Here is a 17744-nt window from a genome sequence, read left to right as displayed (position 1 = left end):
ATAATTCAATAAACTAAAATTCGATTACATTTTTAACGTTTATCCCGAAACGATCGACGTATCGATATTATATCCACATGCAATAACAACTGGACTTAAAATGCATATAAATACCAATTTGAATTAAATAGCATACGAAATACTGTATTAAAGGACTAACAAAAACAAAATCAAGCAGCAAGTGTCAGTGGCAATTCGTGACCAGCAATCACGCATTTGTCGCATCTCTAGCAGCAACTCTGATATCGGCAAGTCGCACAATTTGCGATAATTTTATATTATTCTCTTCATGTAATCCAATTCTGAGCAAGACTAATTTAACGAGGCCAGTGCCACATAAAAAACGGAACTTGTTTAACAACAGTTAAATGCTCAAAGTCAATAAAGGGCAGAGAAAAATCAGAGAAATAGGATTAGGCCAGGTCACAATATGGATTGCAATTTGGGCAGTGAAATTGGGCAGAAGATGCGCGTAAGTCGGGAGGGGGGAAAATCAATGAAGTTGAACATTGTATGTTAAAAAGGTTTGTGTTTTTTGGATCTTTCTAGAGTGCCGTTAAGGCCAAGCTTCTGGAGCTAGGAACTGGAGGATCAGCTGGCTTTATAGACGATGAATTGCCCGATTATGTGATGGTAATGGTGGCCAATAAGCGAACAAAACAGCAAATGAATGCCGAACTAAATCTATTTTTGGGAGATCAAACAGATTTGTTTGTCACTTGGTTGCATGAAGTGTTGCAGAAACTGCAGGAAGTCACCCTGCCCGTTGCAAGTGGTAAGTTTTGCTGTGCATGACGAATAAGAATTATTAATCAATAACATAACGAATTCAGCCAGCAATAAAAAATCACGTAAATCCCGGCTTTCCGAAACAACAGCTAGTAAAGTCGCCGTTGTCAAAGAAAAGGAAAAAGACAAAAAATTATCCAAAAAGGACAGAAGGCCATCGCATCGCAAATCTATTGGAGATGAACAGCACGATGGTGGTTCAGCTGGAACTGCTGGAAGTAGTGAGGCCATGGCTACCGTCATTAGCGGTGGTGGCTCCATTACCGATGTCTTCGCTGAGGAACTTCTGGAGAAGGCCAAAAAGTCTTTAGATGCCGATCATACAGCAAAAGATGAAATTATACTTAACAAGAAGAAGAATAACAAACGTAAATCGGGAGAAGGACAAGACTTTGATATACCAACTATATCGGAAATTAGTTCCACGACAAGCGCTCCAAACACGACAGCAGGCAATCGTGAGAAGGATTTAGCAGAATTGGCAGCAATACAAAAGAAAATTGAGGCAGCCAAAAAACATTTGCGTAAAATTGGGGAAATCGATGTGGACTCAGACGACGATGAAGAGGCTGATGAAGCGGCGGAAGAAGAAATGGAAGATGAACAGCCACAAGAGGAAAAGGGAGAGGTGGCAAAGCTAAAAACCATAGAAGCAGAATCTGGTGTGCATGATGACGATCTTTTAAATCTAAATGCTCACGAAGAATCATCGCTAGAGTCAAGTCTTAAAGAGGCCTCAATACAGCGCAAAGCCAAATCACCCATTGTCTTCAATCGACGTGAGAGATCACCCCGAGAAGCTACACCACCAGGCAAAGATGAACGCCAGGAGCAGCGTCGGTCTGTGCATGATCGTTTAGGCTCGAAAGCGAAACCAGAGACATCATCATCCGTTCCCGATCGAGAGCGCTCTCAAAGAACGCAAAAGGAGCTATATGTGCCAGCACATAGACGACGCAGCGAACCAGAGACACGTAGTCAACGAGAACGCTCGCGGTCTCGTTCCCATGATCGCCGGCCAAGTCGCAACGATAATCCACGAGAATCAATCCGCAGTTCAGCACGTCAGCGTCGATCTAGTCCCAGTCCAGAGATGTCTCACGGCAAACAGCGTATTGGGTCCCGTGTCATTGTAGCCGTTCATAAATCTCCGGAGCCCTCGGATGATGAGGATTTGTTAGAGAAGCCAGTAAATTCAGTAATCAAGATAAAACCACGTCCCCATGTCTCGCCCAGGAGGCAGGCTAGTAAGAATCTCTTGTTGCGAGCTGTTGCCGAAGCTCAGAGATCCACCATACTGGCAAAATCAGTTACTACCTCGTCTGCTGGTTCGAAACTAACCGCTCCCAGGCATAAAGATGCAGATGACTTGGAGGTGATAAGTTCCACATTGGGCAAGCGTAAGCTGATCGAAAAATCAATAGAATCCAGAGATAAAATACGGGGATCAAAGCGAAGTATTGCTTCCGCAAATAATGAACTCTTTAGACGATGCACGCGGGATTTGGTGGTCAATGTTATGGGAAAGCGGAAAAAACGATCTGAGGTCGAACAACAGCAAGACCCAAATGAGGAAGAGAAGGATGACGTGGAGCATAAAGTGATTGAGGAATATGTGCCTAGCGAGTCCAATGAAAAGATTAACTTTGAGGCCTATGTGCCGGAGCACATTGATATGCACATCAGTTCACATAGTGCAGCAAAAACTCAGTTTGTGGTCACACTGAATGGAGAGCATTCTTATCGCAAGGGTACAAAAGCCTCTTCGCCTCAAGTGCCGCAAATTGCATCATGTATGGAGCCGACGGTGTCTTCGTCGTCTTCCAGGAGACTCAAATCTGGACGAGGTCGCAGTTCTTCGCCATCACCCACATCAAGTAATAAACCGCCTCCTTCATCCCACATGAGCTCCCGCAGTCTGAATCGCAGTGAAGTAATTAGACAGTCACAGGAGATCAAAAAGATTATTATCAAAAATAATATTGATACAGATGAGGATGATGAACTGCATCATCGGTCACCAAAGAAAAATGGTCACAAAGACATTAACAAATCAACAAAATCTCATACAGAGGAACGTTCCACCACGCCTCCACTGCCAGTCAGATCGAAAACTTCACGACCAGAAAAACGTGCTACTAGCAGCAGTAGCAACAAAGATCAAAAGCCCAGCCAAAGCTCAGGCTCCGGTTCTGGGTCAGTTGAAACCACTGGGCACCCAGTGAATAGCCACAATGAGGTAATACCAAGCCAAGTTAAGGCCAAGCATACACCCATCCGTTTTACCCTAAAGCCCGATACCGAACCAGAGCATAAAAAGAGACGCTCTCGAAGCGTGGAACAAGAAGTGGCCATCGAGAGACGCAAGATACCCATACGCCATACTGAGGATAGAAAATATGACAATCTGCCAACACGTAAGACACGTCAAACGAGAAATCAAACTTTTCTTTCATTTGCATTTAAATATATTTTCAATTTCTTCTTACTAGTGAGCGCTGTCAGCGTGGATTCAGCCGTGTTGAAGGTGTCGTCAAAGCAGCAACAGCAATTGCCAGCAAAGGAGCGCTGTAAATATCATCCAAATTGCACAAAACAATTCTGTGAATATTATCATCCAACGGCGCCATGCAAAACTTTTCCCAATTGCAAATTTGCCGATAAATGCATGTATTCACATCCAAAGTGCAAATATGATATGTCGTGCATGAGCATCGATTGCAATTTCGCGCACAGCGGTATTAGGGATCTCAGTCATGGCCATCAACTAATGGCGCCGCCTTTATGTAAGTCATATACGTGTATAAAAAGAAAGTCTAAAGACTTAAACGAATTTTCTTCTGTTTCTGTAGCTTCTCATGTCATACCCGTGCAAAACTACAAATCGATATCGGCTCCAGTGACAACAACGACAGCAACAACCATGTGCAAATTTTATCCAAATTGCACAAAAGTCGGTTGCACGTTTCATCATCCTAAGCTGTGTCGCTTTGGCAAGAATTGTGTTAATAAATTGGAGTGCGTTTTTTATCATCCCGAGATGCAAAGCAAATTTAAATGGGTTGCTTCCATGGGCTGAAAGTGGATGGATAAGAGGACAACTCACACAGACAGAGAAGCAGACTCGCATGTTTTAACAATAATCTAGGAAATGTCATATTATATAATTACTCTCTCTTTCTCTTACTCCACCCTGTACCCCCCAACAACTATTCACAGCATTAATTATTATGGCAGTCGCTCACTTGAATCATGTCTATACCCTCAATCAGTATCTCCCAGTCCGATTTACTATCTTAACAAAGTTGATACAACAATTTCTGATTTATTGAAGCTATCATTACATTCATTGAACAGTTCCCTAACATTGAATCAAACAAATTGGCTATATATTGGTTTAGGGTATCTTTGATGTCGGTGAGCCGACTAAACATCTAGAATTTCAATTATTTCTCTCTTCAGTGGCTTTACGTTTACGTAATATACAAACAAATTTATAAAACCAAAATTGCTTTTACTATTAAATTATAATTTTGTATTAGGCATTAGCATCAGTTTTCTTGAATGGTTACAATAAATTGTTGTTCAATTGGAGAATAAAACAAAAACCTCAAGTAAAAAATGAAAAAAAAGTCTGCAAATAAAAATTATAAATATATTTGCTCGATATTAATTCGATATTAAATTTTTTTATTTTATTGTATCTAGATTAGAGTTATAGAATAAATTATGGTTCAAATTATATAATATCTGGATGTTTCTTTTTATATATAATTAAAAGTTTTAATTTAAAACATATACAAAATCACCCAAAACTAAAACATGAAATATGTTTTTAAACATGCCTAGATTTACATGTATTCATGTAAATTCAATTAACTAACGCTTTACTGATTTGTAAATAGTAAGAAATAGTTAATGCTATTTTTGGTATAGGCAAGTCGGTGGCTTAGTAGTTTTCTCTTTTTTACTTATTGCCTTTGGATACTAACTTCGTATGGTGGCCAACAATTCCGATTGATTGGGCTCATCACTCTCATTTGTAACCCTTCAGCCGCCTGCGGTTTCAACACAGCTTTCTTTGCATTTCTTGCATGGCATGGTAAAGGCTTTGCCTTCGGGCAACTAGAGCTGTAATAATGTGCTGACTAGTAGGTGGTACAACGGAATCAATCGCGCCTGTACACAAGCCCTTTAGCACCAAGCCCAAGTTTACCACATTTCGTCCAAGTGTTCCACTAGACAACTTTTTGGCACATGCAAATAAGAGTCTCCGCCTTATCAATTATGAGTTTAAGTTAGATAAAAGATCATATTAAGAAAGTAATATGATAAAAAGAAAGTAATATAGATAAAAATCTTGTCCTATATATGTAACATATTTTAAGCTTGCTAAATTACCGTTGTCTTCTAACGTACAGTATTTTTAAATAAAAAATAATAATAGAGCGTTGCCACTAATTCTTCGATAACCGATTACAATCAGCTGTTTTGTGTTGATTTTGTTATTATTCCCTTTTCTCATCTCTCCGCGCTCTTTCGGTTACATTAGTAACAATTACACCCAAATATTAATGTATGTACTTCCACATAAACTGGATATGTTATTGGATGCGCCTGCGCACTAGTTACAACAACAAAAAAACTAGAGAAAACCTTGCATTATCAGATTCGTTAATCTAATCGTGCCATAAACAACGCGAGATTGGTTGCCTTGGGGAGCGGGAGCAGCTAGAAAAGTTAGTAGTAAAGCCGTAAGCGAACGAAACGGCCGCCTTCGCTTTTTTTGTATTCTCTTTCTGTCAATTGTAACCTCTCAAAAAAAAAAGTGTGAGTTGATAAAAATCCAAAATGAACTTGGAACTTTGAGACCACGGAGGAATAATTTATTAAGACTATTGGCGTGTATCTATTGGATGACTATTTTACCACTCCTTTAATTGATAAGGCATATTTCATGGGTCGGGATTCATCTTTTAGCCCACCGACCTTTGGAACTTGTCTATTTTGTTTGAACGGTGCTTATTTTTATAGATAGCCAAATATTTTCCATATATGTATGTACATATGCATTGATGAACTTTAGCTAGAGCTAAAAGATTTCTGTCCCTCGGACAGCTAAGATTAGATTATTTTGAGCATAGGCTGGCATGGGGGGTTCAGTTCAAAGTGTACCAATCTAAATTTCTTAAGAGCCAAGAACCACGCGTTCTGTGTATGCAAAAACCAACCCCCAAAAATCCTAATTTTGTCGGTATTTTCATTTTCATTGCAGTTCAAGAATGACTTCAACACTGCTACCTGGTAATATTGTCTATGGCGGTCCTGTGACCGCTAGGGAAGCCCAGGACTACAGATCTTTGGGTCAATTCGTTTTGGATAAGTACAAAAGCTTTGGCGAACAGACGGTTATGATTGATGCTGTTACTGGAACGGAATATACAGCCAGCTTTATGCATAGTCGCATCGTCCGATTGGCGTACATTCTCCAGAAGTTGGGAGTGAAGCACAATGATGTCATCGGTCTCTCCAGCGAAAACAGCATCAATTTCGCCTTGGCAATGTTTGCTGGATTCGCAGTAGGTGCTACTGTAGCTCCTCTGAATGTTACATACTCTGAGCGAGAAGTGGATCATGCTATTAATCTATCAAAGCCAAAGATAATCTTAGCATCAAAGATAACCGTCGATCGGATTGCCAAAGTGGCCAGCAAGAACAAATTTGTTAAGGGCATCATTGCTCTAAGCGGTACATCCAAGAACTTTAACAACGTCTATAAATTTGACGATATGATGGATAACGAGAAATTTAAGACTAAACCAGATTTCTTGTCGCCTATGGCCAATAAGAACGAAGATGTGGCCCTTATTGTATGCTCATCAGGTACCACGGGCATGCCTAAAGGTGTACAATTAACACAAATGAATCTATTGGCCACTCTGGATTCACAGATTCAACCCACAATGATTCCGCTGTCTGAAGTCACTTTGCTAACAGTGATTCCATGGTTCCATGCATTTGGCTGCCTTACATTGATAACCACTGCCGTAATGGGCACCCGTATGGTCTATTTACCCAAGTTTGAGGAGCATTTGTTCCTCTCGTCCATTGAGAAATATCGCGTAATGATGGCATTTATGGTGCCTCCATTGATGGTCTTCTTGGCCAAGCATCCCATTGTGGATAAGTACGATTTATCATCATTGATGGTGCTTCTCTGCGGTGCTGCCCCACTTAGTCGGGAGACAGAGGATCAGATCAAGGAGCGTATTGGCGTGCCTTTCATCCGTCAAGGATATGGACTGAGCGAGTCGACGCTGAGTGTTTTGGTGCAAAACGATGACTTCTGCAAACCCGGCAGTGTAGGCGTCCTGAAGGTTGGCATATATGCCAAAGTCATTGATCCTGACACTGGCAAACTCCTGGGAGCGAATGAGCGGGGTGAACTGTGCTTCAAGGGCGATGGTATTATGAAAGGCTACATCGGTGACGCCAAGTCCACGCAAACGGCCATTAAGGATGGTTGGTTGCACACCGGAGACATTGGTTACTATGACGATGATTTCGAGTTCTTTATCGTGGATCGAATCAAGGAGTTAATCAAATACAAGGGCTTCCAAGTACCGCCGGCGGAAATTGAGGCTCTATTGCTGACAAATGACAAGATTAAGGATGCTGCCGTGATTGGCAAGCCGGACGAAGAAGCTGGGGAATTGCCCTTAGCATTTGTGGTCAAGCAGGCGGGTGTCCAGCTAACAGAAGATGAAGTCATCAAGTTTGTCAATGATCACGCATCACCAGCCAAACGTTTGAGGGGTGGTGTGATCTTTGTAGATGAAATACCAAAGAATCCTAGTGGTAAAATCCTGCGACGTGTGCTCCGCAATATGCTTAAAAAACCAAAGTCCAAATTGTAAAACATTCGGAGAAGGAAAGAAAGGAAAAGATATGGCTATCAATATTTCCCTAAGATACAGATATTCCCCCTGGGCAAACATGAATTGTAAAAAGATATTGCTAAACGTATGCTTTATTATTATTGCTAAACTTTGTTCTTATCGTTTCCGTTTTGTTTTTAAACTACCAACTGGTTGGGTTTCATTTTACTTTAATTTGGCTTTCATTTGTATTAAAAACCTAAATAAAAACTATTTAAATACGTATGTATGTATGTATTGTATGTGTTTAAATGTTTCGGGAATGTTTTGGATAATTTCATCCTAACCGGTGCCCTCTGCTGCAAGTTAGAATTTACACATTTGATGTTCCGAACTATCAATAACATGTTATAATTAAACAACTACGTACTTTACGTTCTTCTATAACAAACTTTCATATAATTTGTTTGTCGATTTCTACATATAGATTCATTATTAATTCTCATATATGTTGTTGTATATATATATATGTCAATATTTAACTACACTTCATCTGTCTTGTAAATAGTGTTACTTAATTAACATTTTGTATTTGTTTTTTTTTTCTTTTTTTGTGGGGAAAGTTTATCTTTTTTTCTCTCTTATTCTGGGTCCGGTTCTTTGGAGACGTCGTAAATAGCAATTTATTGTATATGGAATTTAATTTGTGTTTCTCTCTGGTTCATGTGTACACAGTTATATATAATCTGTGTTTTCTAGCATTAGTTTACTAATTATTGTGTATGAAACCTTAAATATAGAAGAAATGCTTTGGTTTCTATACCGGAAACATTATATAGTTTGTGTTAAAACTTCTTCCTGTCTGTGGTTAGTATCTGTCCCACAATGTATGCATGTATGTATGTTTGTCTGTCTGGGCCTCATATTAAATACGTATGTACTTATTCTTGCACTTGCAATGCTAATAGACTTGGTGCTTGGCTTACACTTAAAACTAATTTGAAAAAATTCTGCACATTTCTACAGAGACGGATGGTAAAAAGAGATCTCATTTAAGATTAACTATATATTATATGTTAAAGGATAGGAATATTCTTTAAAGCACATGAGAAAGAATACATAAAACATATTAAAATTTGAATTTAAAATGGATAACATATTTTTGTTTGAGACATTTTAATGAGTATGGGAACAAACGTTTAATCCGTCCCTGCATATGCACATTAATATAAATTCAGTGGCCAATTACTTTCGTTTACAATGATAAGATTCAAACACGAAATAGTGCAATTTTAAATTAATTTTTGGCACAACTTTAGTTACTTTAATCGGTTCAATCGTTTGGCACAATTCTGACAACAAATTGGTTTATTCTGATTGTCTGTTGAACTAAACTTGTCTTTGTCTGTGTGGGTGTGTGTGTGTGTGTATTGCTAAACATTTGTATTTTGATCCCTAGGACCATTTTGCAAAATGTATGAAATATTAAAATATGCAATTGCATGCTGACTCGTACAAATTGTGAAACTTTTATGTGGACCTCGACTTTGAGCGCATGCCTGCAGCTGTCAGTAATTTAAATTGTCTAACAGCCAAAGGTTCTTATTGTTTTGGATCATACAATAATCTCCATGCGATTTCCCTTGCGCGTGACCTTTGGCGGGCCTTGTGCTAAATCCGACATGCCGCCGTATTTGAACGAGAAGATGACAGTCTGTTGGCCAAAATTCGCTTCAAATCTATAAGTATAAAATTTAGTATTAAGCATTCCGCATAGCCTCTAAGAATACTCACTCTGTGCTTATGTGTATCTCTGGAGGTTTGCCTGTGGCATTTTGTATAACCAGAAACATTTTCGTAACAATTTCAATAACATGGCCCGTTTGAAATACAAAATCTCCCTTTTTGCGCCCAAACTCCGACTGTAAAAAGTGTAAACTAAGGCAAAGTTCTAATTATATAAAATTCACTTGTTTCTTACCGCCTTCACATGAAAAACAGCAATGTCATCTAGATAGGGGCTCAAAGACATTCGATATATCTCCGAGGCAGGCACTCTGTACTTGATTTGCAGCGTTCTCTGGTCGAGCAACAGTAGCGATGAAGTGGATAGCACCAGAAGTATGGGTACAAACTGAAAAAGAATTGCCATACACATACATATATAGTACTGCTTTAGATCAATTCAATTAAAAACTTACCTTGCCACTCGATCGTGCTATCTTGTTGATTATGTCGGCAAAAACGACATACTGATCATTGGTTTCGGCGCAAATTTTTTTCCACTGCTGATTGTGGCGCAGACGCACATAATCACCCACAAATGGATGGCCGACGCTGTTAACAAATAAATTGGATTATATTTTAAATTTAATGGATGTTGTGAAAAAATTCTGAATACCTTCGCGCATAAGAAGCCTTACGATCCTTGAAAATAATGCTGGCTGTCACTTTTTCTCTCATACGATTGCGAGCAGTTTGATCGAAAGAGTTGCGATAGATGTAGCATTTCCAGCGATGATAAATGGAGCGCAACAATCGCGAGGCGTCGGCCAAAAAGACAGGAGATGCTGGCCACTCTGTGGATAGCGGACTCAATGTATTGGGCGGCAGACGCAGTGGTATGGTAAGCAGGAACTGACGTATCTTCCATTGACGATAGTAGCGACCTATTACATCGATCGCCCATTTAACTTGCCGTTTGTACTTTAGCGAACGATACTCTTCGCGGGCCTGAGAAAGTAAATGCAATAAAAAAAACATTGTATAAATTCTAATTCAACATTGTCGATAAATGAAAATTAAAAGAAGCAACATGCAACATGCTTACAACACGATATAAACTCCACAGATGTCTACGACCCGTGAAAGGAATACCAAAACGGCATTCCTATAGACAGATAAGTCAACATGCAGAAAGAAATTACAGATTGATTGATTGTTTTTATCATGCAATGACCGATTAGTAATATCTACTTACGCGCCACGTTCGCCAGGCACTGGAGATGACCATCTGGCTGTGCCGCATCCGCTGGTATCGTTTCCTCGCATGATACATGCGAAACATCTTTTGTATGAGTACGGCCAGTTCGCCGATACGCAGGCGACGAAACTGCTCCAACTCATAAACAGTGCGAGGACTACGCACGAACACATTTTTGGTGCCAATTGTAAACTCGGCTGAGGGTAAAGGCAGATTGCGTATGATAAGCGCGATTCCCTCCACCTGACTGCCGCCATGGAAATGCGGCCACGTGAGACTGTTGAGCAACTTGTAGCGATGAAAGAACTTTACATGCAACAGATGGAAACAGTGGCCTGTGCGACAGAGGTGCACCAAAGGCATTAACGACATGTAGCGCACCTGATGTTGCACCAAGGCCAAATCAAACTGATGCGGTTGCTTGCCCTCGTTGGGCTTAATGCAGAACACATAATGTGTACGTCGATGTTTAACAATAGCCAGGAGTGTCTGCAGTTGAGTGCGTATATTAGAAGCTAGTGTCGATGGCTTTTTCGTGGCTTGCCTGCGGGGATTTCCCTCTGGGAAAAGGCTCTGAACCAACGATAGTTTGCTCTGATAGAAAGCACCACTTATATATTTTGGCAACATATCAGAATTTTTCTCTAAAAAGCGGTTAATCGAATAGTTTACCACGTTGGCAAAATGACGAATTCTAAAGGATATTACACAATTTTAACATATTCATGATACAATAAGGATAATATACTCACTGAAAGCACATAGAGTTGCTCCCGCTGGTCATAAAATTTGGATGTCCTGCACAGCATTGTTGGATGCGCAGCAACAATGCCTCATTGTTACTTAAATGTGACTCATTGATCAGACTTAATATACCATAGCTGGGCTTATCGATCAACTCGCATATAGATTCATTATCAAAGTAATCAATGCGCGACCATTCCAGACCCTCACGCATATAAAGCTCTTGTTCCGAGCGCAAAACATGGAAAACAAAGTTCTGCTGACCAGAATACAAAATTAAAATTAGAATAAAGTATTAATATAAGTTTAGTTTAAAAAACACTTGCCTGATGTATCTTCTCTGCACTATAATTGATGGCAAACTGTTCAAAGGAATTATGATCAAGAACCTCGAATCCATAGAAATCCAGTAGGGCTAAATTCTTTTCGCGCTGATTGGACTTGAGTGTTTCATTAATTTTGTTAACCAGCCACGTAAAGAGTCGACTATAAAGAGTCCGGCAGAGTGTGTTACGATTACTGGCCGCCTGACGAGCATCCATTTCGCTGCCCACATCCTCATGGCTGCTATTTGAGCTATTTGCTCTTGTAAGGCAGTTGATTAGAACTTGAGCTTCGAGATTAAGCAGCTGGGCTGTCTCTTGAACCTCTATTGGAAGGAAAACCAAAAATTTAACGAGGGACCGGAATAACTGGCATTACAAACTCACCATAAACATTGGAAACCTGACATCCCTCGGTGCCATCAATATTGGTCACAGGCACAAAAATAAAATTTCCAAGCTTCAAAACTACGGCAATGACACGAAAAATTGAGTTAATCTCATCACAGCAAAGACCCAAAACATCCAGGGATCGCTTTAAGAGAAATAAATATTTTATAAGAGTAAAAATTGACTGATTATGGGTATTCAAACCTTTGTATAATGAAAATTCGAACGATCCTCCTCCATGGCAGTTGTGTTGCGCAGCAGTTCATATCTCTCTACATTACGATAGAGTTTAAGGGATTCTAAAGTAATCAAAAAATGATTTTAATTTCAAAAATAATTGTCCAGACGTTGTTATTTTAGTTACTTAGTAATTGAAGATCGGCTCCCAATAATAATTGATAAAAAATATGAAAATTTCGCTCGCCAATTGTGGTATCTGTTATTCGAGTCTGTAGAGAAATTAAAAGAAATTATTTACAAACTAAGGACTATTTAAAGTATTAGGGAATGGAAGAGCAAACCTTTTCCAACATATCTTTACAGATGCATGAAAGGGAGTAACAATATTCATTTGTAATATAGAATTATATATACATAGATCTTTGCTTATTTTAGAACTTACAGTGTGTGATGTGTACCCCCATAGGATCGCCCTTAAAATCGATTTCAATGTCAAATAGTTTACCCTGAAACAAAGAACGAATTGATTAAATCATTCCCAACTACACTCAGATATATCTTACATAACGGCTTGAGTTATTGTTTTTCAGAGTACAAGCATTACCCATGGCTTCCAGAAAGACATCCGCACAAGTGACGCATTCGCGTAGTCTTTGACTTGGAGATTTGTGACGTCGATGAAGCGACGAGCTGGCTGAGGGTGTCGGCGAGATGTTACTTGTTGGCGGTGGTGGCTGGGGCAGTTCGGCCAAGACTTTGCTTATCTTGTGGGCGTCATATAAGGAAATGCGCTGCGTGGAGCCCATTAGAGAATGTCGATCTCGTTCTCGCTCCGGCTGACTCTCAGTCGAATGTTGGCGTATAAGATTCGAACAACTCCCACGTTGCGGATGCATTTTATGGACACTGGCCAAACGACTATTACTGCCGCGCAGGGCTTGCTCCTCTTTCTCCAGGCTCTGAGCTCGTATGCATTTACTGTGACCACACTGACGACACCCACTGCCACTGCCATAAGCAGTCGTCATATATTTGGGTGAACTACTGCACCCGCCTGCCTTCAAGGCAATGGGCGTGGCAAGGCAGGCATTAGCTTGAGTCTGTTGATGCTTAAAGCACGACTTGGCTGGATGCAAGTGATGGGCATGCGATTCATTTAATATACTAATGTTTTCGCTGCTCTTGTGATGTGAGAAATCAAAATCGACAATCTTCTCGCGAATATTTCGCCTGGTCTGTCGCTCTATGCTATCAGCTCTCGTTCTGGATCGTTGCGAAGGTCCTGGTGATGGCGACTGACGGCGAGAAATTCCGATAGAAGGATTATCCACTCGATTCTTGCAAATAATAAAGTTGGCAGTACCCGAGCAACTACTAGAGGCTCGCCGATGAGAATGCACAACACCACTGCTTGTTGAGCTTGTAGAGGATTGCTTTCGCAAGACACTCGGTGTGCTGCATAGCGACCGTTCTTGTATGTGGGTTAGGAAATTGACAATCATTTTAAATGTCTCTGTTTTCCCGGCTCCGCTTTCGCCAGTGAGCAAAACGCACTGATCCTCGCTCTGATCCTTAAGCGACTGGTACGCAAGATTGGTAAGCCCGTATCTAGAAATGGCAGGAGATGAATCATTAACCATTTGAATATACATATCTAAGGCACAAAGTCACTCACATATGAGGCGGCAGCTGAAAGATTCCTTTATTGCCATAGTTGCGCACATTGTCCAGAGAGTGCTCGGATATGTGATGATATGGATTCAATGCGACCACAGAGGTTCCAATATACGTCTAGCACAAGAGCAATAGTTAATAAATTAGTTGATTGGTTTAATCATTGATTATTAAGGCCAAGTCTTACATAAATATAGTCACGCTTATAGCGCTGATGTATATTGCTAATAAAACTATCCTCGGAGAGATTCTCCAGCAACACCGAATCCCAAGTCCCAATTTCCTCTTCCATTGCGCCTTTCAACAACAGCCACAACGAACGAATTTATATTTAACATTTGAACATTTATCAACTGTAATAAAGCACAGAAACAAACAGAAACACAAATAACCACTGGGAGAAGATTCAAGTGTGAAAATGTGCAACAATTGCATAATTTATTGCAAGCGTGCTTGCATCTGGGCAACAATTTTGTGTTTTGATTGAATTGAATTATTGATTTTCATTTTCTCTGCTAAAGTGCTCGCATACATACATACATAAGAACGTCTTTATGTATGTATGTACATCCGCATGTATAAGCAGGTATGTACATACATTCATACATACACAAATTTATGGATTTCGAATGTCTCAATGCCTTTGTATGCAATTCAGATTTATTCAGTGGACTAATATAAATTTAAAACAAAATATTTGTATTTTTTTGTCACAATTTTGTTGCAGCTTTTCTATTACCGTAATTTTTCCGAATAAATAGTATATGAAGATTGCTTAGAATCACACTTTATCGGAGTGCATCGGAGTACCCGTATACAAACGTATGCATTTTTAATAATTCGAATTATACATATGTATGTATGTATATGTATGTACATATGTATATGGTGTATATAGATTCAACTAGCTTTAAATCTATTTGATTCTCATAATGTGATAGTACGAAATGAAAATTAAATATAGCTGTGGATGAACCGTATTCAAAAATTTCCGTTCGGGTATCAAATTTTTTTAAAAAATATATCAATTTACAAGGGTATTAAGACGTGCCTACAAAGTTCTCCAGTTTTTGTTTACCTTTCACACTGTAAAGTTCCTGTTGTTTTGTGTGTAACAACAACTGAAGAATAAATGTTGTGCTTTAAAATGTGGTCACACTTGTAGACAACTATCGACACGCAACAAAACCAGGGATCCATCATAAAGGCCGTTATGTAAAGAATTTGAATCGAATCTACAGGGGACATTAAAGGTTTAAAAAATATGCGAAAAAGATGGTTTAGATTACGGTTTACACTAACATATTCATGAATTCGATATTCAGGATCTCAGAAGATTGAAATTGACACTGAAAATTTTCTAGAGACTTTGGGCCTCCAATGTCTGTAAGTAGGATAATAAGTACACTAAGCACAGTAAGTGTGAGTAAATAATGTCCACTGGTTTTAAAACAGACTAGTAACAGACCAACGGGATTTCCCCTTAAGGACTAGTTTGTTTTCAAGGAAAAAACCTTAATGCTCAAATATAAAAGTGCACAACTATGTAAATAGCTAGATTATAGCCATCTACCTCACACTGTGTTACCGTACTTTGTAGTTTGTTTTTGTTGCTTTCGCTGAGCATTTGTCTGTTTTTTCTCACTCGATTGGCAGCTGTAATTTTACAATTATAATTTACAAAAAAAGTAAAAAAAAAAAGGAAGGGAACAGCAAGGAAACATTAGAACATTTACTTTTCACTCATCTGATACAGCTCAAACAAAATCTAGTTAAAAAAGTGTCAATCAAGCATTCCCAGGCAAAAGTCCAAACTATTTTTTTTTTATTTAATTGGATACCAGTCGGAGGAGGGAAGAAAGTGACCGAGTGGGTGGCTAAGAGGCGAGGGAGGACTATATTGTCAATTATATATGTGTGCCTGCAGAGGTTGCAAGTTAATTTGGAATCGGATTGGCCACGTGTATACTTCCTTAAGTTCTCGGCCTTGACTCTTATCTTATTCGCATTTCTGATCCACCTACAAAACAAAGGCAACACAGTATGTAACTTATCTGTGTATGTGTGCGTGAAAATTCTAAACTTTCGATTTGTCCCGTATTGTTTTCCCTTTAGAAAAGCAATATAGGAAAACAGTCAACAAAAAGCACGAAAATTCTCTGGAGAAAATGTCATCATCATCGGGGTCTGGAACGAGGAAACAGCCCACAGCTGTTTCACGAATGAAACAAGATTATATGAGACTAAAACGCGATCCCTTGCCATATATCACAGCCGAGCCGTTGCAGAACAATATATTGGAATGGCATTATTGTGTTAAAGGGCCTGAGGATACACCATACTACGGTGGATACTATCATGGCACATTACTGTTTCCACGCGAGTTCCCATTTAAGCCACCATCAATCTATATGTTGACCCCAAATGGACGTTTCAAGACAAACACCAGGTTGTGTTTAAGCATTTCAGGTAATAGTCACTTAGCCAAGTAATAGAAGCAAAACGTATTTACAATTTGAATTTTAAAGATTTTCACCCGGATACCTGGAATCCAACATGGTGTGTGGGTACTATACTCACGGGACTCTTGAGTTTTATGGTAAAATAGTTGCATTTAACCCATTACGTTTCATTTATAATTTATTCAAAATACTTTTAGTTGGAAAGCACACCGACTCTGGGAGCTATTGAGTCTTCAAATTATGACAAACAAGTGTTTGCTCAGAAATCACTTGCATTTAACCTGCGTAATGCGAACTTTTGTGAACTTTTTCCCGATATTGTTGAGGAGATCAAGCAGCGTTTGCAGGGAGTTCAGACACCAACCAGCGGTGTAGCCTCCACATCCACGGCAGCAAATCGCTGCAATGGCCTTACTAATAATGGTGTTGCCGCAGCAGTTGCTCTGGATCCAAATCAGCCACAAGATGCCAACAACAGGGCGCAAATAGATGCAATCGATGGGCAGGCTGGTGCAGGGGCAGCTTTTGCGGCTTTGGCGAACGGAGGTTCTGGAAATAATGCCGCTGCATCTCTACAAAATAGCCCCGGAAATTCCTACTTAAATTGGCAATCCATATATGCAAATTTGGTGATTATCATCTGCTTTGCGATATTTGCACTCATCGTGAATTACGTGATCAAGAACCTGAATCAGGAATAGAATTAACTCTTAAGTAAGCAGTCAATACAAACAAAATTGAGCCTCTATCTATTTATACACATACACAAAGCGCATACCATATGCATACAATTTCGCATATGTTATGTGCATACATATTTATATATATATATACATATATATAATAATTATAATATTAATATAGTTCACTTTACCATATAGTCCCCGCAGAAGTCTTACAGAACTGACTGAAGCTTAAAAACGAAAAAAAAAAATATACATTGCCCTGCGATGCTTCTCCCTTTTTCCAAAACAAAATTTGTTCCCCGATTGAACGCTGTTTAGTCTGAAACTATTGGCAATAACATAAAAAACATTATTTCTTTAAATTAAATTTGTAAAGTATATAAACTGTTTAATTTTTGTTATGTATTCATTATGTTATATTAATCCAGTCTTAGCACATAGTTAAATCAAGATAATTGAGGCCAGGATATATCTGTAAATTAATAAAAGAGCAAAATATGCGTGTACAAATTATAAAACAAATATGAGTGTAATTATTTACAAAAACAATAATTAACCCCAAAGAACAATCCACCAACCAATTGAAGCTGCTTTTCCGTAATGATTTAGAAAGTTTTCCAGTTCAAAGAATATGT

The 17744-nt window shown here is 39.1% G+C and overlaps 4 protein-coding genes across 10 annotated transcripts; 3 read left to right on the top strand and 1 right to left on the bottom strand.

Annotated features, from left to right (window-relative positions):
• The first annotated feature begins 220 nt into the window (after nt 1-220).
• Nucleotides 221-4411, top strand: Nab2 (Nuclear polyadenosine RNA-binding 2). Its single transcript, XM_068297240.1, has 5 exons — nt 221-472; nt 550-775; nt 834-3206; nt 3282-3575; nt 3642-4411. The coding sequence occupies exons 1-5, from the start codon at nt 431-433 to the stop codon at nt 3866-3868; spliced, it is 3162 nt and encodes a 1053-aa protein (XP_068153341.1). The 5' UTR covers nt 221-430; the 3' UTR covers nt 3869-4411.
• A 901-nt stretch (nt 4412-5312) lies between these two features.
• LOC137581992 (luciferin 4-monooxygenase) lies at nt 5313-7952 on the top strand. Of its 2 annotated transcripts, none has more exons than XM_068296418.1 (2): nt 5313-5365; nt 6065-7952. In XM_068296418.1, exon 2 carries the CDS (start codon nt 6072-6074, stop codon nt 7704-7706), a length of 1635 nt encoding a protein of 544 aa, XP_068152519.1. In that variant the 5' UTR covers nt 5313-5365; nt 6065-6071; the 3' UTR covers nt 7707-7952. The 2 variants fall into 2 exon arrangements, with proteins under 2 accessions (XP_068152519.1, XP_068152518.1); XM_068296417.1 differs by having other exon boundaries at nt 5363-5528.
• Nucleotides 7802-14631, bottom strand: Myo95E (Myosin 95E). 5 transcript variants are annotated; one of them, XM_068296414.1, is made up of 17 exons: nt 14149-14423; nt 13963-14078; nt 12851-13895; nt 12730-12793; nt 12629-12642; nt 12472-12556; nt 12312-12406; nt 12105-12252; nt 11721-12043; nt 11403-11650; nt 10648-11344; nt 10498-10557; nt 10069-10400; nt 9869-10004; nt 9649-9801; nt 9462-9589; nt 7802-9406 (listed from the first exon to the last, which is right to left on the bottom strand). In XM_068296414.1, exons 1-17 carry the CDS (start codon nt 14251-14253, stop codon nt 9283-9285), a joined length of 3873 nt encoding a protein of 1290 aa, XP_068152515.1. In that variant the 5' UTR covers nt 14254-14423; the 3' UTR covers nt 7802-9282. The 5 variants fall into 5 exon arrangements, 4 of the variants coding, with proteins under 4 accessions (XP_068152515.1, XP_068152516.1, XP_068152513.1 ...); XM_068296415.1 differs by lacking the exons at nt 10498-10557; nt 12629-12642 and having other exon boundaries at nt 12746-12793; XM_068296412.1 differs by lacking the exons at nt 12629-12642; nt 13963-14078; nt 14149-14423 and having other exon boundaries at nt 12851-12988.
• Nucleotides 14632-15595: 964 nt separating this feature from the next.
• LOC137583275 (ubiquitin-conjugating enzyme E2 J2) lies at nt 15596-17501 on the top strand. Of its 2 annotated transcripts, none has more exons than XM_068298243.1 (5): nt 15596-16002; nt 16077-16430; nt 16490-16560; nt 16621-17137; nt 17288-17501. In XM_068298243.1, the coding sequence occupies exons 2-4, from the start codon at nt 16130-16132 to the stop codon at nt 17122-17124; spliced, it is 876 nt and encodes a 291-aa protein (XP_068154344.1). In that variant the 5' UTR covers nt 15596-16002; nt 16077-16129; the 3' UTR covers nt 17125-17137; nt 17288-17501. The 2 variants fall into 2 exon arrangements, with proteins under 2 accessions (XP_068154344.1, XP_068154343.1); XM_068298242.1 differs by having other exon boundaries at nt 15597-16002; nt 17305-17501.
• Nucleotides 17502-17744: the final 243 nt, after the last annotated feature.

This window comes from Drosophila tropicalis, unplaced genomic scaffold (assembly GCF_018151085.1).
Source record: "Drosophila tropicalis isolate 14030-0801.00 unplaced genomic scaffold, ASM1815108v1 contig_859, whole genome shotgun sequence".
Taxonomy (NCBI): Eukaryota; Metazoa; Arthropoda; class Insecta; order Diptera; family Drosophilidae; genus Drosophila; species Drosophila tropicalis.
Note: the sequence above shows the minus strand (reverse complement) of the source record. Positions and strands in the feature narration are given on the sequence as shown.

What these genes read in the sequence shown, in the direction of transcription:
- Nab2 (XM_068297240.1), top strand. Translation starts at nt 431, where the DNA reads ATGGATTGCAATTTGGGCAGTGAAATTGGGCAGAAGATGCGC. An exon ending in CACCCTGCCCGTTGCAAGTG is followed by an intron (nt 776 to 833) that starts GTAAGTTTTGCT and finishes TAACGAATTCAG; the next exon opens with CCAGCAATAAAAAATCACGT. An exon ending in ATATGACAATCTGCCAACAC is followed by an intron (nt 3,207 to 3,281) that starts GTAAGACACGTC and finishes TCTTCTTACTAG; the next exon opens with TGAGCGCTGTCAGCGTGGAT.
- LOC137581992 (XM_068296418.1), top strand. Translation starts at nt 6,072, where the DNA reads ATGACTTCAACACTGCTACCTGGTAATATTGTCTATGGCGGTCCTGTG.
- Myo95E (XM_068296414.1), bottom strand. Translation starts at nt 14,253, where the DNA reads ATGGAAGAGGAAATTGGGACTTGGGATTCGGTGTTGCTGGAGAATCTC. An exon ending in ATAAGCGTGACTATATTTAT is followed by an intron (nt 14,079 to 14,148) that starts GTAAGACTTGGC and finishes CTCTTGTGCTAG; the next exon opens with ACGTATATTGGAACCTCTGT. An exon ending in CTGTTTTTCATGTGAAGGCG is followed by an intron (nt 9,590 to 9,648) that starts GTAAGAAACAAG and finishes CACTTTTTACAG; the next exon opens with TCGGAGTTTGGGCGCAAAAA.
- LOC137583275 (XM_068298243.1), top strand. Translation starts at nt 16,130, where the DNA reads ATGTCATCATCATCGGGGTCTGGAACGAGGAAACAGCCCACAGCTGTT. An exon ending in GTTGTGTTTAAGCATTTCAG is followed by an intron (nt 16,431 to 16,489) that starts GTAATAGTCACT and finishes TGAATTTTAAAG; the next exon opens with ATTTTCACCCGGATACCTGG. An exon ending in CGGGACTCTTGAGTTTTATG is followed by an intron (nt 16,561 to 16,620) that starts GTAAAATAGTTG and finishes AAATACTTTTAG; the next exon opens with TTGGAAAGCACACCGACTCT.